We start from the raw sequence: 27,931 nt of genomic DNA on the forward strand, positions 1-27,931 counted from the left end.
TCTCTGTCTCTGTCTGTCTGTCTCTCTCTCTCTCTCTCTCTCTCTTTCTCTCTCTCTCTCTCTTTCTCTCTCTGTCTCTGTCTCTCTCTCTTTCTCTCTCTCTCTGTGTCTCTCTCTTTCTCTCTCTCTCTCTCTTTCTCCTTCCTTTTTGTAATTTCTCTTTCACAAATTAGGATACACATAGACCAAATTTATGAAGCCTCAAATATTTATTTAAAGTAAGCCTACACTTTGAAGGCTTTCTGTCTTTCTTATTTGTATTTGTTGTCTCCATCACTTAACTCAGTGCCCAGCTTACACATTTTCATTCATCCAACTATTTGATCATTAGTAATATGTCAGAAACTGAGAGTGATTAGAAAGGGATGGAACTGTCTGGAAGGAGATGGAGAATCAATCTATGTATTTGTGGGTGCTGCATATCAATGACAATTTATGGGTGTTATTTATAGAATCTTGGCAGTTTGGGTGGTACCTCTAGGTATAGATCCCTGGAGAACTGAAGTTGCCTCTATGTTGAATCTGGATTTAGGAAATAAGGAGAGAGTGAAGATTAAAGTAGGGTGTTATGGCCCATCCCTCCAACCAGTGCACACAGCTGATAAAAATTAAGTACATACTAATCCTTTTGCTATTCCCACAGAGCAATCCCATTTCTGGAGAGGGTGATTAGAAAGCTCTGTAAGATGTGGTATCTCTCAATGACATAGTTCTGAACTCCAAATAGCATCTGTGCAGGAAAAGGGAGAACCTTGGAGGTGCAAGCAGACTCAAATGCAGCATTAAAATGTGAGAGAGTGGGCCCATGACAATATCACTTTCCTGTGGGTTCCTGAAAGGCGAATGAGGAAGTGGTACAGTACATCCAATCAACCAGTCAGCCAACAAGCATTTATTATCTGTTACATGCCAGACACCATAAATGAAAAGGGTTTTCTTAACAGTCTTCCTCTTGACCCAATTTTTTTTATTTAGATTATACATAATATTTATTCCAGTTTGATATTCTACATTATCTTAGATACAGTGAAATACATCTAGGAATCCACTGTGGCATTTCCTCCTGAGTATGAAATTATTTTCCAGTGATTACTATGCCCCAATTCTGCCTTTTGATAAGAGAAGTATTGCCTCTCATGGTAGCAACAGGGAGATGGACAGGGACCCATCCTTGAGAAAAACAGTTTTTGTCCTCGTGAACTGCTCTTAAAAGCTATGCTAATGAACTCACTAATGAAGTCTGCATGCACATCATAACTTAAATGAAATGTGTTTTCTTTCAAATAGGAAAATGAGAGTACATAGTGGTGTTTATTTGAATGGTACTTGGTACCAATTTCTTAGTAAATGATGACAATGGCTTCATTGCTATTTAATGGCTTCCCCATAATATGAGTGATTCCTGAATTTTCTTGTTGCTTTGTATCAAAGAATGACATCTTGGGATTGTAATTGTAGTATACTTAAACACTGTCTCCCATGAATAACATGATATGTGAGAATTGGTGACAGTTCTCCTTTGGAATTTTTAATTACTGTGGACAGAAAAACAAGAAACACCTAATTATTAACTTTTTGGTATACAACCACCTCTGCAGATGTTCCTAATCAAATGAAAGTAAAAGGAGTCACATGATCGAAGGAGTGGGACCATGAAATATACAATAGAAAGTTGCAGCTGGGTTAATGTTAGATAACATAGCTGTCTTGATAAACAATAGTTCCATCACTGGAAGGGTAATTTTATTTCACTTATTGCATTTCTCCCTACTCCAAATTATGAAGAAGAGTGCTAAGGCAAAGGCACCATTACTAGCACACCGTCCTCTCCACTTAAGGGTACAGAGGGCAAGATATGGGTATGAGTTAAAAGGAAGTTTGGATGCTTTAGTGAGCTAGAAGCTGCATAATATAAAATTGCCATACTGGCCTTTCCTGTCATTTGAAATGGTGCCGATTTTGTTTGGTACAAAATGGATTTGTAAATTAGCTTTTCTCCATGAGTCCCTAGTTCAGTGTTCAAGTAAATGCTCAGTTTTTAATACATGACTACTTTCCCTTATGGAGTTGAATAAAAGTCAGAAGACTAACTTCTCCAGAGAAAAAAAAGAAGGATCTGAGTCAGGCTGTCATGGAGCAATGACAGATGAATTGGGCTTGTAAAAAGCACTGAAGCATCCTATTAAAAAAAAGTTGAGATTTTTATGTACCCAGAAGCAATCTCAAAATGCAAAGATGCCCTTTAAGCTTTTATGGGAATGGATATAAATACCCTCAAGCTCATCAGTATATCCACTGGTAATGTGGTTGGTTTTCCTGTTTCGGTTTTTTATCATATGTGTGTGTATGAGATATTTTTCCTTTTGGTAATTTGGAGATTGAAGCACCATAATCTATAGCCAAGGTTACAAGTAAGAACAGACTTAGTACCCTTCAAAGAACCAGGAGAATCATGTACAGTGTCTCTTGACAAGGAAATTAAAATATCAGAAAAGGGACTTTTTATGGGTCTCGTGTAATCTTTTCCATTACTACAGCTCAACTGTAATCTTATCCTTTTTCCTTCTCTTCCATCACTGGCTGATATGGTCATACAGACAAGAAGCTGCTTAAATGTAATGTGGACCATTTTCCTAAATGTTTCTTTTAAAATAGAATTCCTCAGCAAAATTGAAATCAGAATAAAAAGCTTCTTTTAAAGTATGATCCTGGAACTAGACTGAAGAAAAGAAATGAGGCTCTCTCTAGGTTATGTTTCTGCATGGTGTTGCTTTAAAAAGGGGTATTCAGGAGAATAGGATTGAAATGAACTCTTTCCCGCCCCTCCACAGTGTGATAATGATAAGCTACATTAGTGAATATGAACAGACTCTTACCAATAATTCAGGTTAGGATATACCTATATCTATGATGAAAGCAAAGTGTAGCTCAGCATAGCTGATCTGGTCAGCTTGGCCATTTTCAAGATCCTTATTGATGAATATCAAGGAGGCATGAAACAAGGAGACACATGCTTTTCAAAGGTCCTTATTTTTGTAATGAAGATGGCTGGCATAGATTCCAAATGGAAGAGAATTTCCCTATATCCACTGAGGGTCTCTGGATGCAGGTGGCATTGTGATGAGTTGCAGAATCTGTTATATACAATTATTCAAAAGAATTAACCTAACTCTCCCAACAAGAAAAAAACCCACTTTTTGCTTATCTTCAGACTATAATATGCAGTTGCAAAGAGAATCCATACAGCTAGTTCATCTGTACAATCATCTCAGACAAACATTGAAGATGAATGATGAGTTAGATGTATAATATTTTTGGTTATTGTTCAGTCATGTCTGATTCTTCATGACCCTGTTTGGGGTTGTTTTGGCAAAGAACCTGGAGTGGTTTGCTGTTTTCTTCTCCAGCTCATTTTACAGATGAGAAATCTGAGGCAAACAGGGTCAAGTGACTTGCCCAGATCACACAGCTAGTAAGTGTCTGAGGCCAAATTTGAATGCAGATCTCTCTGACTCCAGGTCCAGTGCTCTATTCACTGTGTCACCTAGCTGCTCATGTATCATATGGGCTAAACCTTTCTCATTGTTGTTCAGCCATGTCTGGCTCCTCATGATTCCATTTGACATTCTCTTGGCAAAGATACTGGAGTCATTTGCCATTTCCTTTTCCAATAGGCTAAACCTAAAAGAAGTTAATAATAATTGCCAGCAGTTAGCATTTACATAGTGTTGTAAGGTTTACAAAGGTTTGTAAAGCACTTTATAAATATCTTATTTTATCTTCATAATAGCCTGTGAGGTGGGTGTTATTACTATCCCCATTATATAGATGAGGAAGCAGAGGAAGATGGAGATTAAATAACTTTCCCAGGACCATGTTGCTAGCAAGTGTCTAAGGCTGGACATGAACACAGATTGTCCTGACTGCCGGTTAAGTGCTCCATTGACTGTGCCACTCAGCTGCCTAGGTACAAGATTTAAAATACAGCAGGGAAAGAAAGAAATATTTGATAAACACTTACTATATGTCAGACATTGTGCTAAGCACTTTGCAAATATTGTTTTACTTAATCCTCAAAATAACTATGGAAGGTGATAGATGTTATTATTATTTCTAGTTTATCATCAAGGAAACTGAGGCAGAGAGAAGGGAAGAAAATTGCCAAGACACACAGCTAGTAAGTTCATATTTGAGTAAGAGTTCAAACCTGGTCTTCCTGACTCTGGATCTAGCACTCTATCCACTCCTGCCCAATAAGCATTCATGGACCATAAATCCAATTAACAACCACTTTAGTGTTTAAGAGACAAATGAATCCACTTTAAAAGACTCTAAGATAAAATACTATTCAGCACCTCTTTTGGAGTCAATTAGGTAGTGAGTCAGTACAGCAACAAGTGCTAGGGTGAGGATTTTGACCATTTGGGTTAAGCCTTTTTATATTTTAAGTGAGAGAAAAAAAGATGCCTTCTTAAGAGGGCAAGCTAATTCACCTGTTCTTAAGGCAACCAACTGGTGGGGGAGGGAAGGAAAAGAGATGTGAGGTCATAGGAATTAAAGGTAAAGGAGAGATAAGGGACTCATGCTGAAACTCAGTGATGTCACAAACACAACAGTAACATTTGAAATTAACAAAAGGGTAAACTGAAGCCATTCTCTGAGCAAGATAACATTTATTATCTGGGGTATGCTGTCTGCCAATAAGTGGGTCAATGGTTTACTTCCATTTATATCAAAGACCTTGAGCAAAAGGACATTTCCCCTTTTCTAGATTTTGGGGAGAACAGAACAAAGAACAGAACGGCGTAGATGACATCATGGTATTGGGGACAACATAATTGTTTAAAGATCTGAGGCACAGGAAACAACTGGGTTGGATGAAAGTTTGGTAATGAGGGCTAGCAATGACTCCATCTTCTTCTCTTATGAGACTAAGAAGTGCTCATTGTTTGAGTCCAGGTGCCAGATAGTAACTCAGAATTTTGGACAGCAAACCAGACATCCTTGAAGGGTAGTTGGTAGTATAAAGATATAAGGCCCCACAACCTTTGTGTTTACACATCCTCTAAGGTCAACTCAGTTCCTTGAAGTAAGAATAAATCAGTGATTAGCAGGAAAGTTGAATTTCTAAAATTAGCACATTTTAAGGGTCACCTGAATCTCTTAACCAAGTTTGGAGACAAAGAGCCATGACTTAAGCAGTTACAGGACAAGGTCAATTAATTGTAAATAGGATCAATAAATAAATGATGCAGAATTGATCCCAATCTTCTCACAGTTCTGTCTTCAGAAATGCCTAAGCATAGCAATTGGATTGTTCCTCTGCAAGAGTACTCCGGTGCTCCATCTGCTATTGATATCAATCTAGTACAGCTGCTTCCATAGGCTAGAAGTGAACCAGAGAGGGGGAGGTTGAGCTGTTGGACAGGGATTTTAATTATTCTATGGTTCTCCCTGAAACACCCTATCTTTCTAATATCAGTATTCTGGTAGATTAGTTTGGATATGAGTCATGAAATGTCAGTCTCTGAATAATTTAAGCTATGAGTCATTCAAGAGGCAAATGGTGGGTTTGAGTAGGTGGCAAGATATTACTATCTAAGGCAGCCATGGGGCAGAGTAGGTAGAGAGTGGGGACTGGAGTCAGGAAGGCCCACGTTTAGTCCTAACTCAGACACAAGTTGTGTGACCCTAGACAAGTCATCTAATCTCTCTGGGTCTCACTTTTCTCATCTATAAAATGAGAGAATTATATTCTAACACTTACGGTTCCAGTTTCATGAATCTGTGATCCCATGAGAAACAGCAGAAATGAAGTCATCAAATAAAACTAATAAAGGATGTAGATTGGCCATATATTGAGAGTGAAGAATAACAAGCCAACAAGCCACAATTCTGCATCCTATCTATTTACTCAGTATCAAGAAATTCCAGCATGTTGAGTGGACCTTGTGTGGAGAATTTATAATAAGGCATAGGCCAAGGTGCACAAAATGAGAAGGTATTAATAGGTTGTGGTTTGTACCACTGGAGGTAATATTTGCGACACTGAAATCACAGATGTATTGAAGTCGCCAAGTAAATACGCATCACCAAAAAGTTGTTGTATGGCATTCCTTTACATTAGCACAACTATTTTTTCCAGAGAATGTTTTTTTTGATCTGTGAAAGTTTTGATCTTGGATCACATTCTAGGAATGTGGTTTCAATAGGAAGCATTGCTTAGGACCTCTTCTTAGTCATTCAAAGATTACAACTAGGAAGGAATTTTGAATTTGGTGGTGACAGAAGATGCACTAAAACTATTTATTGCTGGTAAAGAAACTGTGGTAAACAGGCCCAACCCTGTTCACACAGCTCATTGTGTTGAATATATAATATGACCTAAACAAGTACCAGTGTCCTGAAATTCATGTAATCATTACTAGCTGACAAGTACAGAAGCTAATTGGGTTGGACCTAGCTGATGTAAATCTTGATACCATCCTATATTTATAAGAATAATACTTTTTGTTATTCAAAGCAATTATCTATTTATTTTCTTATTAGACCCTCATATCAGTCATGTGAGAAGAAATGCTCTAATAATCCAATGGATCCATTACCTCATTGATATAGGTGTTCTTTTCAGTGCTACAGACATAACTTATTCATGGCTGCCCATGCTATGCCGTGTAACTTTCTTTCATGTCCTCCCATAAATTCTCTGGGAGTTTGGAGGAAAATTGCTCAACTTTATGGTAAATTTCCTAATTTTCTCCTGATATTGAAGGGAAACCAACAGAGAAAGAAGAGAAGCCAGGCTTAAACCTTCATTGTTTTTGAAGCTGAAACTTGGGGAGAAGTGACTTGCACATGGCCATTCAACCAGGGAGGGATAGACTAGGACCAAAGGATTCTGTTTCTAAAATAACAACCTGATTTTACATCAATAGTGCCATCATCACATTGCTGTTTGTGTAATGGTCATAATGTAAGTATGGCTCACAGCCATCCTCAGCTCTCAGAATCTGCTTGGATACAGATTGAATTCTCAACCCCTGAACCTTAATTAAAATAATCTCTACTCATTTGTTGTAGATTTCCCCTATACATCCTCTTGCTATCAGATGGAGAGGTACATTTAAAGGATACAAAGGCAACTGGGGACAAATTGTTAGCTTATCTTCCCGGAAGGCTGTGACTTCAGTCAAATTGGCCATCAGCTATATTTACAGGGTATAGTCCTTCACCAGACCTTATTTAACAGTAATATTTGCATGCATACTGGGCCTCCACACATTACCATTTGTCATTGAGGTAGCAAATTACATTCATCAGAATCCATTCATTCTCACAGTATCGCTGAATACAGGATTATCTTGGCTGTGTCAGCTGCCCTATGACTGGAAACTGTGAAAAATGGAGGTCAACTTCAGATATTCCACACATGCATCACTGTGTAACCCTCTTTAGGGGACAGTGGGTATTAAGCTGAGAAAGATTAATGGAGCTTAAGTCATCATGTTGATATGGCAAAAAACCAAAATCTTCGGATTGACGAATATCTTGCTGAAACAAATGTGTCTTTAAACTTCTCTTCTTCCACTTTGTGAATGAACTATTGTTGTCATCAAAGGAGAGATGTGGAGACATTGCCTTTCCTTTTTTAAAAAAAGGTCAACATTTAAATGGTTTTGTGTTTTCTTAAAGGTCCAGGCCACCCAAATAATTTCTCTAAGTTGAGCAAAACACTGTAACACAGGACTTTTTAGTCTTGAAATAACTCTTCGATGAAAGTGCATCTTTTTTAGTGTGGGAGAACAGAGCACATATTTTCATTTTAGAAAAATCATTTGTGTAGCTGATCATTACAGTATCTGTCTCATTGGATCAGATTGTGGGGGCAAAGACGAATGATTCATTTCCTCTCCAGAGTTCTGTGCATTGTTGTTGTTCAGTTATATCTGACTCCTCAAGACCCCATTTTGGGATTTTCTTGGCAAAGGTACTGGAATAGTTTTCCATTTCCTTCTCTAGTTTTTTTTTTCAGATAAGGCAAATAGAGTTAAATGATTTGCCCAGAATCACACAGCTAGTAAGTGTCCTAGGCTTTTTTGAAGGCTTTCAGTCCAGCTTCCCTCATTTTATATTTGAGGAAATGGCCAAGTTGATTTTCAACTCAGGGCCTATGATTCTAAGTTAAGTTTTCCCCCACAATGCATCAGTTACCTCTATGAGTCTGCCTTGTAGAAAAAGAAAAGTAGTTATGGTTTAGTGGCAAGAGTCAGAAGATTTTGGTACAGATCTTTTCATGAAGAGACATGGATGAGTTAGGGTCTGCATTGCAGACCTCTTTACTAGCTATGCGTCATCTCCAACAAATCATTCTCCCTTATACCATTCTGTCCTTTTAATCAGTTGCCAAGTCTCATCATTTCTACCTTCCCAAATTTCTCCTTATATATCCCTACTACTTTCAACTCACACAGCCACCACCCTAGTTCAGGACTTTATTACCTTTTTCTTGGACTACTGCAATAGCCTTCTAGTTGCTATCCTTAGCAGGAATTCTTTCTCCCACTCTAATCGATTTTTCATAAAGCTGCTGAAGTAATTTTTCTAAAATGTGAGTATCACCATGGCACTCTCCTATCCAATAAACTCTGATGCTTCTCTATTGACTCTATGATCAAATATTATTTAATCTTTCTATCACCCATTTTGATGTATGTTTATGTTTTTAAAAAAGAGGCATTATAACATAATGGATAGTCAGCCTTGAAGCCAACACAAAAGCTCAATTCCCACTTCTGACACATATTGTGACTCTCAACAAGTCATTTAATGTCTCAGTGTTCTAGGCAATTCTCTAAGACTAAGGTTCAGAGAAGATGCTGATATGTATTAGTAGAGAAAGTTTCCTCCCTGGGAGTTCCCTATTCCAATAAAGTCATAGGTATCGTCCCTTTTTATATTTTTGTACAAGTTACATAATTATTAGTAAGACATACATGTGATGTACAAATATGTTACACATGTATTTTCATATATAATGGATTCCTCAGATTTTAAAAACTATAATGTCTAAGGAATAAAGAAGCACATGAGTCAATTGTTTCAAAATAAAAACTTTTCACATTTACAATCTATCTATCTTCTCCTGTTAGATTCCCAAGAAAAATAAATCAAAGGGCTGAAATTCAAATACCATAGGGGTGCATGTTCAAAAAGTTTTTTTAGTGATAGGGTACATGATCAAAATGTTTTGAGTCCACTGAATAAGAAGATCACTACAATTCAAACTCTATAATTCTGTCATTCTCTTCTTTGATTTCTAGGGCATTAACAATAACTCAGAAGGACAGATCAAATAACTGAGCCTACTATTGAATGACCACCTCTGGGAAAAGAGAAGCCAAAAAAAAAAAATAGAGTGAGATTCTCAGTGTAGCTGTTGAGAAACTTGGAATGCCTGTCTCAATCTCCTTGGTCCTGGGCTTGATTAAGGGTTAGGGTGGGTCACCCCAGGCCCATTCCACTTTAAATTAGTCTTGATCTAAATCCAGAGATATTCATCTAAAATCATATCAGTCTCAGCCATACAGCAAATCAAATAGCCATTTCATTCTGCATTCTTTTGGTCCAGCTGTGGCTTTGGCTGGTTCCATATGGCCTAAACATTAAAACAGATGAAAAGTAATACATTCTACATCACTTAAAATAACTAAGAGGTCTTGAAAAGGCTTGAAAGGTGTTGGCAGAAAGAGTCCATTGACAGAAAGAGACTCAAGGTAAATAGGGTGTCAATACTCATGATTAGTGTAATGCAAAAGGAAGGCAACACAGTGGCTAATCCCAGTTTGCATGATCAAGTAAAATTTTGGCTATAGCTGCCACATAAGAATCTCTATAGTTGTTATGTAATAAAGTCCATTTTTATACGTGATGGGTTTCTCAGACTTTTTTATTATAATGTGTAAGGATAAAAAAAAGTGCACCAGTCAATTGTTTTAAAATAAAAGCTTTTCACATTCATAGCCCATCTTCTGCTGTTAGATTCCCAAGCAAAATAAATCAAAGTGCTGAATTTCAAATACCATAGGCATTTCCATGGTAACAGAGGCTGAAGTGCCAAATAAAGGATTATAATTCTTTGCCGAAGCCAACAGATCTGTATATGATCTGTGCAGTTCTTAACATTACAGGGAAACTTAAAAACAGTGAATGGCATCAAAATCATGATGCAAGGACAATGAAGGCTAGGAGAAAGCCTTGATCTTGAAACTAATGATGCTTATGAATGAAGGAAAAGGGAGAAGGGATTTATTTTTTACCAATCAAGCATTCTTGGATCTGTAGAGAGCCAAATCTTTCTAGTGCTTATTTGGGATGTAAATGAGTCCATTTTAGAAATGTCCTTACTGTATCTCTCTAAGTTTAAAAGAATCATGGAATCATAGAATGATAAATGTGGAATAGGCCTGAGAGATCACCTAGTCCAAGCCCTCATTTTGGTGGTGAGGTAACTGAGAACTAGCCAGCAGTACAATTAAGGAGACTCTGAGCTGGTTGAGTGAGCAGACCAAAGAATAGTAATGAATAGACTGATGTCAGCTTAAATAGATGTTTGTGGTGAAGTACATCAGGAATCTCCCCTGAACCTAGTAATGCTTTTTTTTTGCCCCAATAAATTGGATGAAGATCTTGCTGCTCATCATATTTGCAGATATCATAAAGGTAGGAGAGGTGTTGTAAGGTAACCCAAATCTCATGCCACCTGATTTGGAGCCCACCATTAAGCCATCATTAAGCCCTTTTATAGTTGTTTTTGTTTTTATCATAAACCCTGTAACTGCTTGTAACTGCTTAAAGGCATAGTCCTGGGTATCAATTACCCAAGGCATAGTCCTGGCCCTTTATCTTTTCTTAAGTTAGAACTTCCCTAAATCAGTAAGCCTAGAAACAACAGCATGTATAAGGATTATGGTGCAAGCCTGTATAGAGATCATGGGGCAAGTCTATGCTGACCAAGCAAGGTCCTCCACCCAAGATGTTGACCAAGCAGGGTCCCCCACACCCTTCACCCAGAACATGACTCTGACCTCTTCCATGACCCTAGTCTGTTCAGGGAATTCCACTGCCCCTGTGCCCTCCACTCTGTTCTAGGAAGGACCCTGGTCACGTCATTGTACCCTTGTGCCATGTTTTCCAAATTAGCCCTGAACTATGGATCCAACCAATGGCTGTTCTTGGCATCTGTATGTTATTTCTTACTCTACCTCCCCTCCCCAAATGTGTTTTTTGTGGTTTTTACCTTTATAAACTCAGTCTGTACCCCAGTACAGGGCTACCTGATTTGAGTGTATACTCCGGGCACTCACTCGCTTGATCAATAAATCCACGTTTAAATTATCTAAAAGCCAGGTCTTAGTCTTGCTCTTATTCTCCTCACAACAGAAGGAGGGAAGGAATGGAGGGGAGAGAGAATGAAAGAGAGAGAACACATTGGATAACAGAATTAGGATTCTTTTATAAGCTAGAACATTGAGTTGAACCTAATTATACACATTTTCATTGTGTTCTTACGCTTGGGGTTCAAAGAACCAACTAAATAGCAAAGATATGGTTGAACAGCGGTTCATAAAGATGCACAGGTGAAACTTGGTGGACTTCATGTTCAGTATGAGACAACATACTAGTTTTATTTCAAGTCACATTAATAGAGATATAGTGCCTAGAAGGAGAAAGGTCCAACCATTTTATATACCTTCCTCCATATCTGGAGAATTAAAGTAATGAGGTCTAAATTGAAAATGATTTGAATTCTGGGATTAATTTAATTGCATCATTCAAATTATACAAATATATATTAGAGTAATTCAAATTGTTACTTTATAGCCCAGGTGATTCTGTCTATATTTTTGTAATCCAGTAGACTAGAAGTAGTCTATTGGTAGTTTTCTAATCCATTCTGGTAAAACGTCAATGACAATCACCAGGACCATTTAGATTTAAGTATAACACCTTTGAGTTGGGTATTACATCAGAACTCAAGGAGCATTGTCCTCAGTAAGACATGACCTAAACTCTGTGTGCCCTCTTCCAGCATCAATCACAGGAGAAGATAAACATGGGAACTGAGTTAACACTGCCGTCTTTGTAGATGCACTTGAAGAATGAGCCACATTAACAAGAACAGTAGAGAAAAATTAATGAGCTTTTGTTTTTAGAGAGACACATGAAATATTCTGAATGTCTGAATAAAATTATTCCTCTAGAGTTTGTGAGTCAGTACAGCAGATAACTTTAGGTTTAGCTCATAAAATGTAGATAGAAGGAAATTTAGAGACAATGGTCTTATGACTTCTAGAGAGAACTCGGTTTCAACCAGATTATTTTAATTAATAAATATATTTAACCAGAATATTACTGAAATTAATAATATCAAATCCTGTGTGTTTGATTTATTTACATATATGTTCCCATAGTAAATTAGTAATTATTGATTCCCCAAGTGAATAGCAAACTGCTCAAGAACAGGAACTTTTTTGTTTTTTGTCTTTGTTGCTTCAGGAGATAATTGTATCTTGCAGTTGTTTATGCTTAATAAATGTTGGTCAAATTGACTGACTAATGTTTTACTACTAATACCATTGGTACCAAATGGTATTTGTATATAACCCTTTGCAGTTCACAAAACATTAGATATAGCTGAAAATTATTTTATAAAACAACAAAGAGTGTATATGTATGTGTGTATGGGGGGAGGGGTTATTCTTATTTCTTAAATCTTTCCATGTTATACCCTCTGTAAATAAGGTGAATTTTTAGTGTAAATAAGATGGATTTTAGTGTGTGTAAAGTGAATTGTTATTTCTTAGAGTTCAATTTCCCAGGATCCATAAGCCATAACAAACTCTTGTTCCCAGGTATTAGATATGAGTTCCAATAGTTATGGTTCAAAACATCTCTACCATGCTTGTGCAGCATTGTATAATGATAAATAATACAAACATCCACTTCGACTGTGCAGTGAGATACAGGGATGTGGTGATGTAAACTTGTGAGGCTATTGCTGGCAATGTGCCTTCTTTGTCTATTGCCCCTATAAAACAGGTAATCATTGATCAGTGAATGGGGAACCTAAGGGGAACCTTAGGGTTGAGTGCATAAATCCTGTGCATGCCTTGATTGACCCCCATCAAGGTTTGGGGGGATCTATGTTAGCTTCAAATGATCCCCGTTGAGGCCTGAGGTAATTTAGGGGATGCACAAGTAGTGCCTGTCTCAACCAACCCCATTGAGACATAGGGGTAGTTGTCCTTGCTGTCCTTGCCTGCCCCTGCACAAAGGGTAATTAGGGACTGCTGTAGGAGTTTGTCCCCCCATTGTCAGCAATCCTCTTCTGAGAAAACTAGACTAGAATAAAATAAGCTTATTAACCCCTTCTTAGTGTCTTTCCTGCCTGACCAGATCAAGAGTGAACCTATGCTAGCAGCCATCCTGTATGCTATGTTTATTTGTCTTACACCCTCTTATATTGCTTATCCTGAGATGTCCTCTTCACAGTTCTGTTTATTGTCCTATATAGTCTACAGTGAAACAGAATAAAAGAACTTATACTTGGTTTGTTCTTCAAGTGGTAAGAAATAGCAATTTTCATAGACTTGGGCAATTTTAGAGCTGGGGGGACCGTATAAGTCACATACTTCTATCCCTGCATTTATAAATGAAGTATCAAAAACCTGCCAACATCCATGAACTTTAGATAGTAGCCTTAAAACCTTGGATCATAAACAAACAACCACTTGTATCCTCTGATAAGGAAGAGAATAGTTAGGAAAATACAGAGATATGGGATCATGACTGATAATTGAAATGAAAAAAGTCAGAGTCCCCAGAGCATGTGATTTCTAAGTGATAATACCTATCTCATTCACTCTACCTTTCTATCCTGGCTTCATCACCACCCTCAATTACAGTTTATTTATTAATATAACCCTTGTCTGGATCCATCCCATTTCATAGGATTTACAGCTAGAAGTGATCTTGGAAATAATCTAGTCAATCCCATAATTTTATAAATGATGAAACTAGTGACAGGTGAGGATAAATGGCATACCTAATCCACACAGTAAGTGGAAGGATGTATCTGAGATAAGACTTCAGTGTTCTCCTTGTCTCTGGACCTTCACCCTGTCCAGATGTCTATTGCTCTGGACCTCACACCAACCCAGCTGCAATGCCCCAGCCATTCTCTATATAGACCTTTGTGTCAGAGTTGCCACCAAATTCCTTCAAGTTCTAGGTTTTCTAATAAATCCACACCTAAATTTTAAGGACTGATCACAGGAGAGATCAGTAAAGAGTGTAGGTCAAGAAATGATTATTTTTGAATGATGGGGTCCTCCAAATGACTTTATTTATGGATAATGTGTTGATCATCTTAAGTCCCAAGAGACTATAGAACTTGAGATGTTTAAACACTCAATGGATTTGGATAAAGAATGTTTATTTCCCAGATCTCAAAATACATCTGACTGGACACCCTAGGTATCTTGTCCAATGCTTTGTATGTCTCAAACAATCAGTAGAGATGAATGAGTTGGGCCCAGAGTTTAAAAGGAGGAAGAGAGCAGGTAGAATTGCTTATGGGAAATTACAAATCATTTTTACTGATCTCAAACAGCAAAAGCCCATATTTTCAGTATAAATATTTTGCTGGTGTTGCTATATAATATAAAGACCTGGAAAACCACACTTCTGAAAAGTTAAAAATGAGCATCACATAGAAGAAAATAAAAAGGTGCAAGCTGACCCTTAGCTAGATATACCTTATTCATCTAATACAACACCAAGGTTGTCCAAAGAAGAACAGGAGTAAAGGATGTCATAACGAAGTTGTATGACATAAAGAGAAGATGAGCTGGCCACATGTCAAGAGAGAAGGATGGCCAGTAGATATCCAGAGTGCTCTGCTGGTAGCATCAGGATATTGGGAGAAAGTGAGGAACTTCTCCAGAACATTAGATAGACTCTCTGTAACAAACTTTTGGATGGACATGGACAATTTTGCTCAGGATACACAGACATGGATGAATTGCAATCCAAGTCATTAAAGAGGGTTTGCAAATCTAGGAGATCCCAGATCCACTTTAGTATTTGAGTAAAGTATTTTATTACATATATAAGATCAATCTTGCCAAAAAATGGATCAGCTAAAAGCATTTCACAGTCAGAGCTCAAAGAAGAGGGGAAAATTATGAGATCATAGTGTCCAGAATTGGAAGGGACTTTCAAGATTATTTAGTTTAACCCTTTCATTTTATAGTTAGGAAAAAGCCAGAGAGGTCAAGATCCTTGCCCATGCCTGAAAATCCCTTAAATTGCAGAGTTTATTATGTTGTTTTTTTCCTGTATCCTTTTTCTACTCTGCAGAAACCAATACCTGTTGCCTGAACAAACAAATCTTTCCTTTCTGAACTAGAATGTTATCCCATTATGGAGTGCTATGGAGTCAAGGTTCAAAAGTAATTTATGTAATTTATGCCTTATAGTGCCTGTAAATGATACTATTCATCTTGAAATTATGTTTTTCAATTATATTGTTTTCAATACCATTATGATAAGACATTCTAGACAGTCCCTAGAAGGAAGTGGGCAGCCTTTGAAAACTTCGTTTGTGAATTAATGCCTTGTTTGGAACTTCAAATGTATCCTGCCTTAGAAACAATGTTATACGTGGTGGTTATGTTCTCAAGCAGTACACAAAAGCCTATTTAACACATAATGAATCCAGTTTATAGTCTTTTGCCATAGAACATCTTTGCCATATAATACTATGCAGTAATATGAAATAATACTTCTATGGAAAAACGATGCTGGAAATTCCAGCTTAGGATATAGCAGGATCATTTCCATTCCCTGTGCACACTTGCCAACTGCAGACTCACTATCACTCAACCCTGGAAGTTAGGGTGAGGACTCCTCACTATTCCTATACCTTGGGAAGCAGGAGTTCCCTTTAATTCCAAGGCACTATTTGTAGTCCCTATGGCTTGAGACAAGAGCTGCAACAGGTTGTAGGTTGGAGGAATTTGAGGAAATTTTAATTAATTATTCTTGATAACTAGATGCTAAGCTCAGTGTGTCTTCAGTGTATCTTTGCTGCTGAAGGTCTTTCAAGGGCTCTTAGTACCTTCTAAATTTTCATGTCCAAAGGCAAATACCAAAAGGCTTCCATCTCCTGCTATGCCTGTCCTCTGAGGGAGGCTGTTAGAAGCCAGTGTAGCCACTTCCATCTGTGCCAACACAAGGCAATATCCACCTCCTACTGTCAGACTAATCTCCCAACCAGGATTTGGAGAACCTCTGGTTCAAAAAGGAGCAACCTTCCCTTTGACTTCAGGCTTTCCATCTCCTGCTGTAGCTATTTCTTGAGAGAAGAAAAACAGAAAAGTCAATGGGGAGTGGAAATCCATATCCTACTGAGCCATTTCCTCATATAATCTCCAGTCTTTGGAGGGAAGAGAAATAGTGAAACAGGGCCTCCCATCTGACCATCTTTCTTCCATCTTATATTTCACTTTTCTGTAGCCCAATCTATAGCCTTCTATGGGAAGAAAAGAGTGGTTTCCCCTGAATGATGAACATTCTCACACCTCTTCATGTCTTGAATGTCACAGTGATTCTGAACTCCTATAAGTCATCATCCAAACTCCACTTCTCAACCCAACCCCCAATTCCCTATTTCCACCCCCCTCAACCCTCCAACCTCAAAGTTCCAAACAAACACTAACCATTGTGTTCTTTGGAATGCCTGTTTCTTGGGCAATTAACTTCCCTTCATCCTAAATCTTTTCCTATCCCACTTCTTCCACTTTCTAGCTATTACTGAAACACAGAAATCTGGTGACATGGCCTCCAAGACCATTCTCTCTAGTACTTCTGTACCTTACCTAGTTTTCTTTGACTCACTGGCTGAAGGGGGGAGCTGAATATTACTTACTATCCTTTGCCACTTGCAGGTTTTTCCCTTACCTCCATCATTCAGTAACCTATCCTCTTTTGAGGTGTATTTAATTCTATCTATTGCCGAATCAAAATGCTGGTAGGAGTTGTCTACAGACCCCTGGATTACTACCCTTCCTTCCTCAATGACTTCTCTACCTAGATCAGATTTGTTTCTGTCCTCCCACGCTTTTAACCTTTTATGAGGAGACGTCAACATGCGTATTGACATTTCCTCAAATACACTAATAATTCAGTTTCTCAGCCTACTCACTTCCCATGACCTACTCCTCCAACCCACCTCAGCTATAAATGTAGTCATACATTTGATCTTCCCTTCACCCACAATTACACCACTTCCATGTTCAAGAATTTTGAAAAACCCTTATCTGACCCTAAACGTTTGACTCTCTACCTCTCCCTCTACCTTCCCTTACCAAATGTGCTCTTTGTATACACTATGACCATCCCTCATCCACTCAGTTCTGACCCAGACCATCACCTCTTTCCCTCATCTTAACTCCTTGGTGAACCAGTTCCACTCTATACTGTCTTCTTCCCTGGACTTCCTAGCACCTTATATTGCTGAATGTACCCTGTCAAGTATCCATTTCAGAACACTACCCAAATCAGCTGCTTTTGCTCCTATATATGTACTACTGAATGAAGGTGGAGAAAATCATGCCACTGGGTTTAGCAAATTTGTGTTACACAACTTCAAAGAGGCCTTTACTGCAACAAGATAATCTTACTATACATCCCTTATCAACTCACTGTCGCACTTTCCACAGTGGTTATCCCAAACATCATCCTTCCTCAAATTTCTCCTGGCTTCCCTGGCCTTACCCTCTTATCTGAGATCCTTGCCTCATATTTTACAGAAAAGAGTTGATATCATTCATTGTAAGTTCCATGTTCTCCCTTCTTCCTTATCTCATATCATTCTGATGCCTTCTGCCTCTCTATCCTCCTTCAACTCTCATATGAAGATGTGGACTTACCAAGCCCCACTTCTCTATTTATTGAAGTGATCCCATTCCATCCCATCTCTCCCAATAGATTTCTTACTCTATCATTCCCACTCAATCAGTTATTTTCAATCTCTTCTTATCAGCTACTTAGAAATATCCCCATGTTTACGCCATCCTGAAAAAACCCTCACTTGATCCTTCCATCCTAAATATCATCTTATATCTTTTCTGCCCTTTGTGATTAAATTCCTTCAAAAGGCCTTCTATAGTAGGTCCCTCCTTTATCTCTCCTTTTCCTTTCTTCCTAATCCCTTATAATTTCACTTGCAACCTCATCATTCCACTGAAATCACTCTCTTTACAATCATCAACTATGTCTTAATTGCCAAATTAAATGGCCTTATCTTAATCCTCATCCTCCTTGACATCTCTGTAATTCTTGACACTGATGTCCCTCTTCTTGATACTCTAATATCTCTAGGTTTGGAGGACACCACTTTCTCCTGATTCTCCTCCTGCCTATCATTTTGTTCCTTCTCAGTCTCCTTTTCCCGATGCTCATCCAGATCATCCCTTCTAATAACAGAATACACAGACACAGGATTCTGTCCTGAGACCTCTCCTCTTCGTCCTCTTTACTATTTCACTGAGGTGATGTCTTCAGCTCCCATGGATTTAATTATCATCTTAATGTGGAATATTTTCAAATCTCCCTATCCTTCCCTAACATCTTTTTTGTACTCTAATCTCACATCTCCAACTGTCTTTCAGATACCTCAAATTTGATGTCAGTAAACATTCAGTAAATAGGGCTCTTTAAGAAAGGAGTTGAGAGGGGCGGCCAGGTAGCACAGCAAATAAGAACACCAGCTCCAGTGTCAGGATGACCTGGATGGAACCCCGGGCTCAGATACTCAGCACCACACCCAGAAATAACTAACAGTGTAACCTTGAGCAAGGTACTTAACCCCAATTGCTTTAAAAAAAATTAAAAAATTTAAAAAAAAGAAAAGAGTTGATGGATGTACCCTTTAACAAAACAAAACAAAAAATCAAACTGGGAGGGGAAGACCCTCAGCATTGCTGACCAAAGAAGAAACAGTTACTATTTACATTCACTCTGAGCCAGGAGGGCCCAAAAAATAACCATTAAGTGATACTTGGACAGGGACTTAATGTTGCCCAATCCATGAAATCCAGGGTGAATTAGGTTTAAAACTTGATTTTTGAGAAGGAAATCTAGTCAGTAAACCCCAAATTAAGTAGGTAGCTTTTGGTCATCAAAATAGTCAAGGATTGGGGAACCTGAAGATTCAAGGCCATGTGGCCTTCTAGGTCCTTGGATGCACCTTTTGATTGAAGCCGAGTCTTACAGAACAAATCCTTTATTAAGGGGATTTGTTCTGTGAAGTTTGGATTCAGTCAAAGGGCCATACTTGAGGTCCTAGAGGGCCACATGTAGCCTTGAGGCTGTAGGTTCTCCACCTTTGCTCTAGTCCTTCAGTCTTGCAACTTAGCAGTCATCCTCACTACTTCACAATCTCTCCCCGGACTCTTACCCAATCTGTTTCCAAGAGTTGTCAATTTTATCTTTGCAACATCTCTCAAAAATGCCCCCCTTCTCTCCTCTGACACCATTAACACTCTAATATGGTCCTCATCCCCTCATACCTGGACTATTGCAATAGTCCAAAAAAATTTCTTGCCACTCCAATCCACCCTTCATTCAGCCACCAGAGTGATTTTCTTACAGCTCAAGTCTAACCATGTTACTCACCTACTCAATAAACTCTAGAGGCTCCTTGTCACCTTTAGGATCAAAGCAATATCCTCTACTTGGCATCCAAAGTCTTTCATAACCTAGCCCCTCTACCTTCCTTGTCTTCTTGCGTCTCACTCTCCAATACATGCTCTTTGATCCAGTGACACTAGACTTTTTGGCATTCCATGAAAAAGATGCTCCATCTCTTGGCTATGGTCATTTTCTCTGACTGTTTGCCATTCCTGGAATATTATTCCTCCTCATTCCTACCTGCTGGCTTCCTTACATTTCCAAATAAAATTCCATCTTCTATGTGAATCCTTTTTCTAATCCTTCTTAGTTATTGATATCACCATCCATCTTTTAATTATTTCCTATTTATCCTCTATGTAGTTTGTTTGAATACATTTGCTTGCATGCTATCTCCCCCATTAGGTTGTGAGCTGGTTGAGAACAGGAACTATCTTTCCTGTCTTTTTATCTCAAGTGCTTAGCACAGTGCAAGGCATATAAAAGATATATAATTAATGTTTACTGAATGACTGACTAGCTCCAGGAAGTACACTCTAGTTTGGAGCAGCTTTCATAGTCCAGCTAAATACTCAGTCTTTAGTGAGGATCGGGAAAGGGGTTTTGTTTCATTTGTTATCAATTCTGAGAGGTCCCAGATGGACGTTGACCTACAGCAAACACTGGAGTGGCCTTTTGTGGAGTTTTATGGTCTGGAACTAAGACAGCTCTCTTGGTATTACTCCAAACTGCCATGGAAGTTGGAGGTCTTTGCCAGCTTTACTCTATGTCTAATTACTTGTGGAGATAAAAAAGGTAGAGCATCATATGTCTTCAATTAGACTCTTCCTGATATTCCTCAAGAGAAAGCTTTGCTTGGTTTTCCTTTTGGGTTTTGGATGAATCATTTGGTTGATTATTAGTGTCTGCTAGGTAGCCTAAGACATCATACAAAAGGCATGCTCCTTTGTCTTCTTCAGAACATGAAACTGGGTCACAAATTCAAAAGCAGACACTCAGAAGCTATTCAGCAGGCAATGTCTCAGCAGCAATGTTTTTCCCCCTCAGAATTTTTCAAATAAATTCCTTTCACAATTGAAAATCTCGTTTAAAAAAATGGGTCTGTGCACATAATGTTTTACTTTTACACTTGCATTTGTATTTTCAACTGGTATATGCCATATTGAAAGTTTTATTGACCTCATGTCCCTGTCATCTAATTAACTTTTATTTCTGTTGCCTTTCTGAGTGTATTAAGTTGAGAGCAAACGGCTTCATGTAAATTAAACTGCAGGAAAGCTTTTTAAGCCATTCTACAATACTAAGAGGTTCAGGAAATACATTTCTTCAACAAAGGCATACTGAAAAAGCTCTTTGCTTACCCATTTATTTTATTGTTATCCTTCTAGACAACTCTCATGTGATTCTTCTATCAAATAGAGATGCTACCTACCCTGTCAGAATACTGTATCTCATTTTTAGCCTGCTCCAAGGTGACTTGTCATTTATTATTTTTATTAGATTTATGCAGCCCCTTTTCTCCAAAGAGCTCATGATGGCATATACACAAGCAGCAGACATTTACTTCAGATCACATTAAGCTATAAGCATGAATGATGTTATGTTAAAAATGAATGTAGTACAGAAACAAACAAATGAACAACAGAAAAAAAACCTTTTAATTTGTTTACATAACAAGGTCATGTTTACTCAAAAAAAGTATCTAAATTTTGACAAAAGTTTTTATTGTGAATGTCTCTTGTTTCTTATAGATGGACCGGATCATCTTTTGTGTCTTCTTGGAAGTTGACTTCAAAATTTTCAAGAAGAAAATGAGCGAATATTTCCCTATAGGTATGTGAAAAAATTAATTTCCCTTGGCTTATAAGTACTTAGAAACAAAATTGATATGATTTCCCATTGTCTCTGTTTCTGTCCCATTTCATCTCCTTAACGTGATTCTTTTCTCCTCAAAACAATCACATATCTAATTTCCATGTACATTCATCTCAAGCAGCTTGTACAATCTTTTCCCCATTCCTATACTTGTCAATTTTCCATTCTTTGGGACTGCATTCACAATTTTAGAGTTGTTCCACTTGGGATTAACTACTGGACTAGAACCCACTTAGACTTTCAATGAGAACTTAATAGTTGATTTGACAGAGAGAGAGACAGAGACAGAGACAGATAGAGACAGAGACAGACAGAGATAGATACAGACAGACAGAGAGAAGGAAGGAAGGAAGGAAAGAAAGAGGGAGAGAGAGGGGGAGAGGGAGAGAGAAAGAGAAAGAGAGAGGGAGAGAGAGAGAGAGAGAGAGAGAGAGAGAGAGAGAGAATATAGGAAACCAGCCTTTTCTCAGAAAACTTGGGGAAAAGTTAGTCATTCATCTTCTGTCACACATCTATTTAAAACTTAAGAAAACCTAAGGGATATTAAAGAAAGCAGACTCTTGAGTAATTGATTTACTTTGACTGAATGTATCATTAGTTAGATTCTGTTTATTTCTATCAAATTTTTTCCTCCAGAATTACTTTTCCTGCCTCTTAAATCTTTGGCTTGTTTAATGCCTTGTTATTTTTATTGCACTGTTAAAATAACATTGCACAAAGTGTCTTCATTAGAGGTGGCAAGAGCGGCTTCCAGGAGATTTCGAGCCAACTTGCACATTGTTGGTTCAGACTTTTCTGACAGCATCCTTTTGAGATTTACATTTCCATTAGAAGTGGCCTTTTATTTAATCGGTGACTTTGGCAGGTGGGAGAGTGAATGAATGACTGCCTGAACAAACTTACCCCTCTTAAGCAGTCCATCACACTGAAACAGTAGAATGGGAGGAAGTGCAAGGAGATTAGAGGAAGAAAGATGTAGCAGTCCAGAATATGTTCACACTACCACTGAAGAGGCTCACTTCTTTACTTAAAAATAAATGGCATCCAACTTATTCATTGATAAATGAAATACCTAAGTGCCCACAAATTGGGGGAATTAGTTATTTCTGTAGCCTATAGAGAGTTACATTTCCTTAACTAAGGGTAAGTTCATGATCATAAACTCCTTGAGGACAAGTATTATGTCTTCTATTTAAGTTTTTCTTAAAGATTGCAAGCTTCTCAGGAAGAATGCCAGTTCCTTAGAGTATCTTTAAAAATGGAGTTTTGTTTTTGTGCCCACAGTAGTGGTTAGAAGAGTTTAGAACACACAATAAGTTCCTAACAATGTTGAGTTGAATTGAATTGCAGCATCTCATACTCAAAATAGTGGCTTTCATCATATTGTATTTTCCCTGAAAGCCACAGTTAAATAACCTGTAGTAACCCTATATTTTGAGTTTCCTTCTGTGAGATTTCATGATAACACAACAAAGTTGTCTTGCCAGACTGTAAAAGAAATGTTCTGGTGCCTGATAGGAAGCACAGAATAATCACCAGATCTTTGAATCCTTGGATTAGGATTATTTTGGATTTCTCTACCACCTTTTTTTTCAAGTGAAAACCAATGTGTTCATGTTAACAAGTGAGAATTTTAAATAATTGAACACAGTTGAACTATTCACTCTTACAAATATCCTCCCATCAAGGTTATTTCCAATAGCTAGAGACTAAACCTAACTCTACCTTTAAGTATTTTAAAAATGCAACCCATGAACCATATTAGAAGACTTGAATCTATTAAGAACAATGTAAACAAATTAGTAGTATATGAAACTTGCTACTATAATTCATTTTTAAGATGTATCTCAGTACTTGAGCTAGTGAAATTTTATTGAAATCATGCTACAATTGCATATCAGTGAATTAAGAGCCACCTAATGCCCATAAAATTATTCCAATGCATATTTATGTTAAGTATATATTACAACTAAATGTCAAAAAATTCACAAAATTTGTGGAGTAGTTATTTAATATTGACAACAATCATTTATAAATTCTAAATATGTGATACGAGAAAAAGCAGACCTCTAATGAATTGTTTGAGTGCTAAAAGAGGTGATATAAATTCAGTTCAGATAACAGAAATTCATGGATAATTTATAACTAAAACATTTTTGGTAAATTAGTTTATTGAAAGTGGCTTTTTTGCTGTCCTAACTAGAGTTTCTCTTCCTAATAGACTATAACTAGTAATTTAGAAATGGACTATTTTTAAAGATTCTTTTTCATTATGATGTCATCAAGAAAAATGAATATTTAAGTATATAAAACAAAAAAGGGTAGTATGTGAACTTCTGTTAAGTAGTTTCTTCTTAAAAGTCATATATTATCTCAGTGTATACACATACATATATTAAATTTAGCATAGCAGCACTTTTTTTGTTCCCATCTCAATTTCTTTTTGTTTCTATATATTTTTAATTTTATTGCTGCTCTTTCTTGCAAATGTTTCACTATCAGTTAGGTCACCATTTTTCCTCATCCTCCTTGGAAGCCCTTCCTTGTAAAGCCATAATAAATGTAGACAAGCAAAACATATCTATACACTTGCCATGTCTGAAAATGCATACCCAATTCTTTACATCTAGTCAATCAACTCTCTGCTGAGAGGTTGTTTAGATGCTTCATCACCAGCCTTCTGATGTAATGATTAGCCACTGTGTTAATTTACAATTTGGAGTTGTTTTCCCCCACACTATGATAGGTTAAAGCAAAATTTTCTCCTGGTTCTGATCATTTCTCTATGGATCAATTCATGCAAGTATTTTCCTCAAAAATTTCTCTAAATTCATCTTTTTTAACATTGCAGTAACATCTCATTACTTTGCAATAGAATCTCATAATTCATTGTTATGCCACAGTTTGTTCAACAATTCCCTCAACTGATAACCTACTTTTTTCCTACGATTTTGCTATTGTTGAAAGTGCTAGAAATATTTTTGTATGTGTGCATTCTTCTCCTTTGTCTTTAAACTCTTTGGGTTATATGACTACTAGTGATATCACTGGGTCAAAGTTTACCCAAAGTTTGATGAATGTTGGGGGTATTATTTCTCAAATAATATTTTCTTTCATTCATTAATTCATTAAGCATTTATTAAATACTGATAATGGGGCAGTTAGGTGGCACAGTGGATAGAGCGCCAGCCCTGGAGTTAGGAGGATCGGAGTTCAAATGTGGCCTCAGACACTTATTAGCTGTGCTATCCTGGGGAAATTACTTAAATTAGACCTGTTTGCCCCAGTTTCTTTTTTTTTTCCTTTTGGAGGGCAATTGTGGTTAAGTAACTCGCCCAAGGTTACACAGCTAGTTTTTTTGTGTTAAGTGTCTGATGCTGGAACCGAACTCAGGTCCTTCCTACTTTGGGGCCAGCGCTTTACTCACTGTGCCTCCTAACCGCCCCCTCAGTTTCTTCATCTATAAAAATGAGTTGGAGAAAGAAATGGCAAACCAGTATTTTTGGCAAGAAAACACCAAATGGGGTCACAAAGAATAGGATGTGACTAATTGAATTAGACAACAACAATGCATATATATACACAGACACACACACACACACATTGTGTATATCACCTACAGAATATCATCTTCATAAGAGAAAAATCTTCAGTTTCTTAGGGCAGCTAGATGGGGCAGTGGATAGATTGCTGGGCCCATACTCAGGAAGACTCATCTTTGTGATTTCAAATCTGGCCTAAGATGCTTACCAGCTGTGTGACCCTGGCAAGTCACTTAACCCTGTTTGCTTCATTTTCCTCATCTGTAAAATGAGCTGGAGAAGGAAATGGTTAACCAAAGCAGTATCTTTGATAAGAAAACCTCAAATGGGGTCTTGAAGAGTCAGATAGGGCTCAACAATAAGAAAAACAAATTATAAGCAGAATCATGTAATCTATATTAGGCATTTAGAAGAATGCAAAGCAAATAAAACATGCTATCTTTGCTCTTGGAGTTCATATTCCAGTTTGCATGATAAACAGGCACACAGTTTAAATAAAATCCAAATGAGTATGTAAGCAAAAGGAAGAGAGAGAGAGAGAGCCCAAAGTGCTAGAACCTTAGATAAGGAAGAGAGCCCTTCCAGTTTAGGAGATTAGGGAAAGTTTCATAGAAGGGGTGTCATTTGATGAGGTTATCAGTCTGTAATGATTGTCCTAAACTACCACAAAGAGAAACCTAATATTCAAAAAGAGGGAAATGATTGCACTCTTTTACTGTACCATGTTCCGACCATATAAGGAATATTGTATTCAGTTCTGAGTGTAACAATTTAGGAAGGACATTGAGGAGTTAGAAATTCTCAAAAATAAGGCAATTAGGATCCCAAGAGAGCTGGATAAAAACCAGCATCAATTGAAGTAATTGAGAACTTTTAGTATAGAAAAGAAAAGCTTCAAGGAAATGGTGCTTATGAAACTATCCTTCAAGTGCTTGAAGGATTGTTGTGTGAAATAAAGATTAGACTTGTTCTTCTTGACTCCAGAGGAGGGAACTAGAAAAACTGATTGGAAGCTATAGAGAGGAAGGTTTGACTTACCACAAGGAAAAACTGCTGAGTCTGTCCAAAATAGGAATGATTCTCTACAGAAGTTAGTGGAAATCCTAAGACTACCTTCAAGAAGAGAATGACTCTACTTGTGACTTAGTAGAAGAACTTTGGGGCCAGATATAGGATGGTTTATATGTTCCCTGAGGTGCCTTCCAACTCATACATTCATTTATTCAGTTTCTACTATGCACAAGACAAACAAAGATAGAAATGATGCCTACTCTGTCCTCAGAGAGTCTATATTCTACTCTCTCCTGGGGAAAATCAGCATGCACAAGAGAGACAGAGACAGAGAGGGATGTATATAGATATAGGTGTACGCACACTTATACACATACATATATACATACTAGATATACATACACATATATACATATGCATATACACCTGCATATAGTAACACATTACAAAGTAATTTCAGAGAAGAAAATACTAATATTTAAGATTATCAAGAAAAGCTGCTTCTAGGATATAGCACTTGTGCTGAACTTTGAAGGGATATAATGTTGCCAAGAGACAGAGATGAGGAAGGAATACATTCTAGGCATCATGGAGAAGAGTAGACTGTGCAAATATAAATGGTAGCAATTATCCCAGTTAGGTTGAATTGTAGTGTATGTGAGTGAAAGAAATACAAAATGAGACCAGAATGATAGTTTGGAGCTTATAGATATGCATAGAGCTTGTTGACTTTAGAGTCAGATATGAGTTCTTTGAAAGCCAAAGGATTGTTTTTCTTAGAGGCAATAGAGAGCTACCAAAATTTTTTGAACTGGAAAGTGACCTGTGCCTTACAAAGATCAGTTTGGAAGATAAATAGAAGATGAACTAACAAAGATAGAGACTGGAAAGAGGGAAGCCAATTTAGAAGTTCTTATAAAAGTTTACATGAGAGGTGATGAGGGCTAAACTAGGGTCTCTATGTGATTTGGAGAAAAGAAATGAATGTGAGATATGCTGTGGAGATAAAATAAGAGTTTGAGACACCAATGGGATGTCCAAGAAATATCCAGTAGGCAACTGGTGATGAGAGACTGAAACTCAGAAGAGAAGTGTGGGTTGTAAATATAGTTGTGTTTATCTCCTGAATAGAGATTAACAGCTCATAAAACCTGGTAAAATCAGCAAGGGAAAAGGAATAGGGAGGGAAGAGAAAAGAGTTAAGACAGAATCTTGAAAGACACCTGCAGTTTGTGGAATGAGAATGAAGATGCAGCAGATGAGATTGAGAAAGAGTGACCAAATAGGTAAGAGAAGAACTGAGAGAACAGTGTCATGAAAACCCAAGGAGTGAGTATCCAGGAGATGTTGGTTGAACATCAACAGCTGTGGAGAGAGAGGTCAAGAACGATGAAATCTGGAAAAAAAGGACATGAATGTTCACAAATTTAAATCCTGTCATTCTGTGTTGGATGGATTAGATGTCAAAAATTACAGCTCATGGGAAAACAATTACAGAAGTAAGAAGCAACAGGAATACTAACATGTATGTATGAAATCAAAGAGTGTTCACATTATAAAATAGGGTTCTTCTACTCTTTTAGTATAAGCAAGAGTTGCTACAGAGCTCCAATTAATTCCAAGGCTTTAGCAGGAACAGAAGAAGCTTTTAGATGAACTGCCAAGCTCCACTCCTAATCTTTTCTCTAACCAGCTTTGCAAGCTTCCATCTCTCTCTCTCTCTCTCTCTCTCTCTCTCTCTCTCTCTC

General features: G+C 37.5%; 1 protein-coding gene across 2 annotated transcripts in view; it reads left to right on the top strand.

Moving 5' to 3' along the window:
- The window catches only part of MACROD2 (mono-ADP ribosylhydrolase 2), a 2,250,628-nt gene that overhangs the window by 1,984,925 nt on the left and 237,772 nt on the right, over positions 1-27,931 (top strand). For both annotated transcript variants that reach the window (XM_069075441.1, XM_069075440.1), the window contains exon 9: positions 21,507-21,588. In XM_069075441.1, the coding sequence (XP_068931542.1) occupies positions 21,507-21,588 (82 nt within the window). The remainder of the gene's footprint in view (positions 1-21,506; positions 21,589-27,931) is intronic.

The sequence above is a fragment of the Petaurus breviceps genome, unplaced genomic scaffold (assembly GCF_028583685.1).
Source record: "Petaurus breviceps papuanus isolate PSGF00001 unplaced genomic scaffold, PetGlider_PUasm1.0 90919, whole genome shotgun sequence".
NCBI lineage: Eukaryota > Metazoa > Chordata > Mammalia > Diprotodontia > Petauridae > Petaurus > Petaurus breviceps.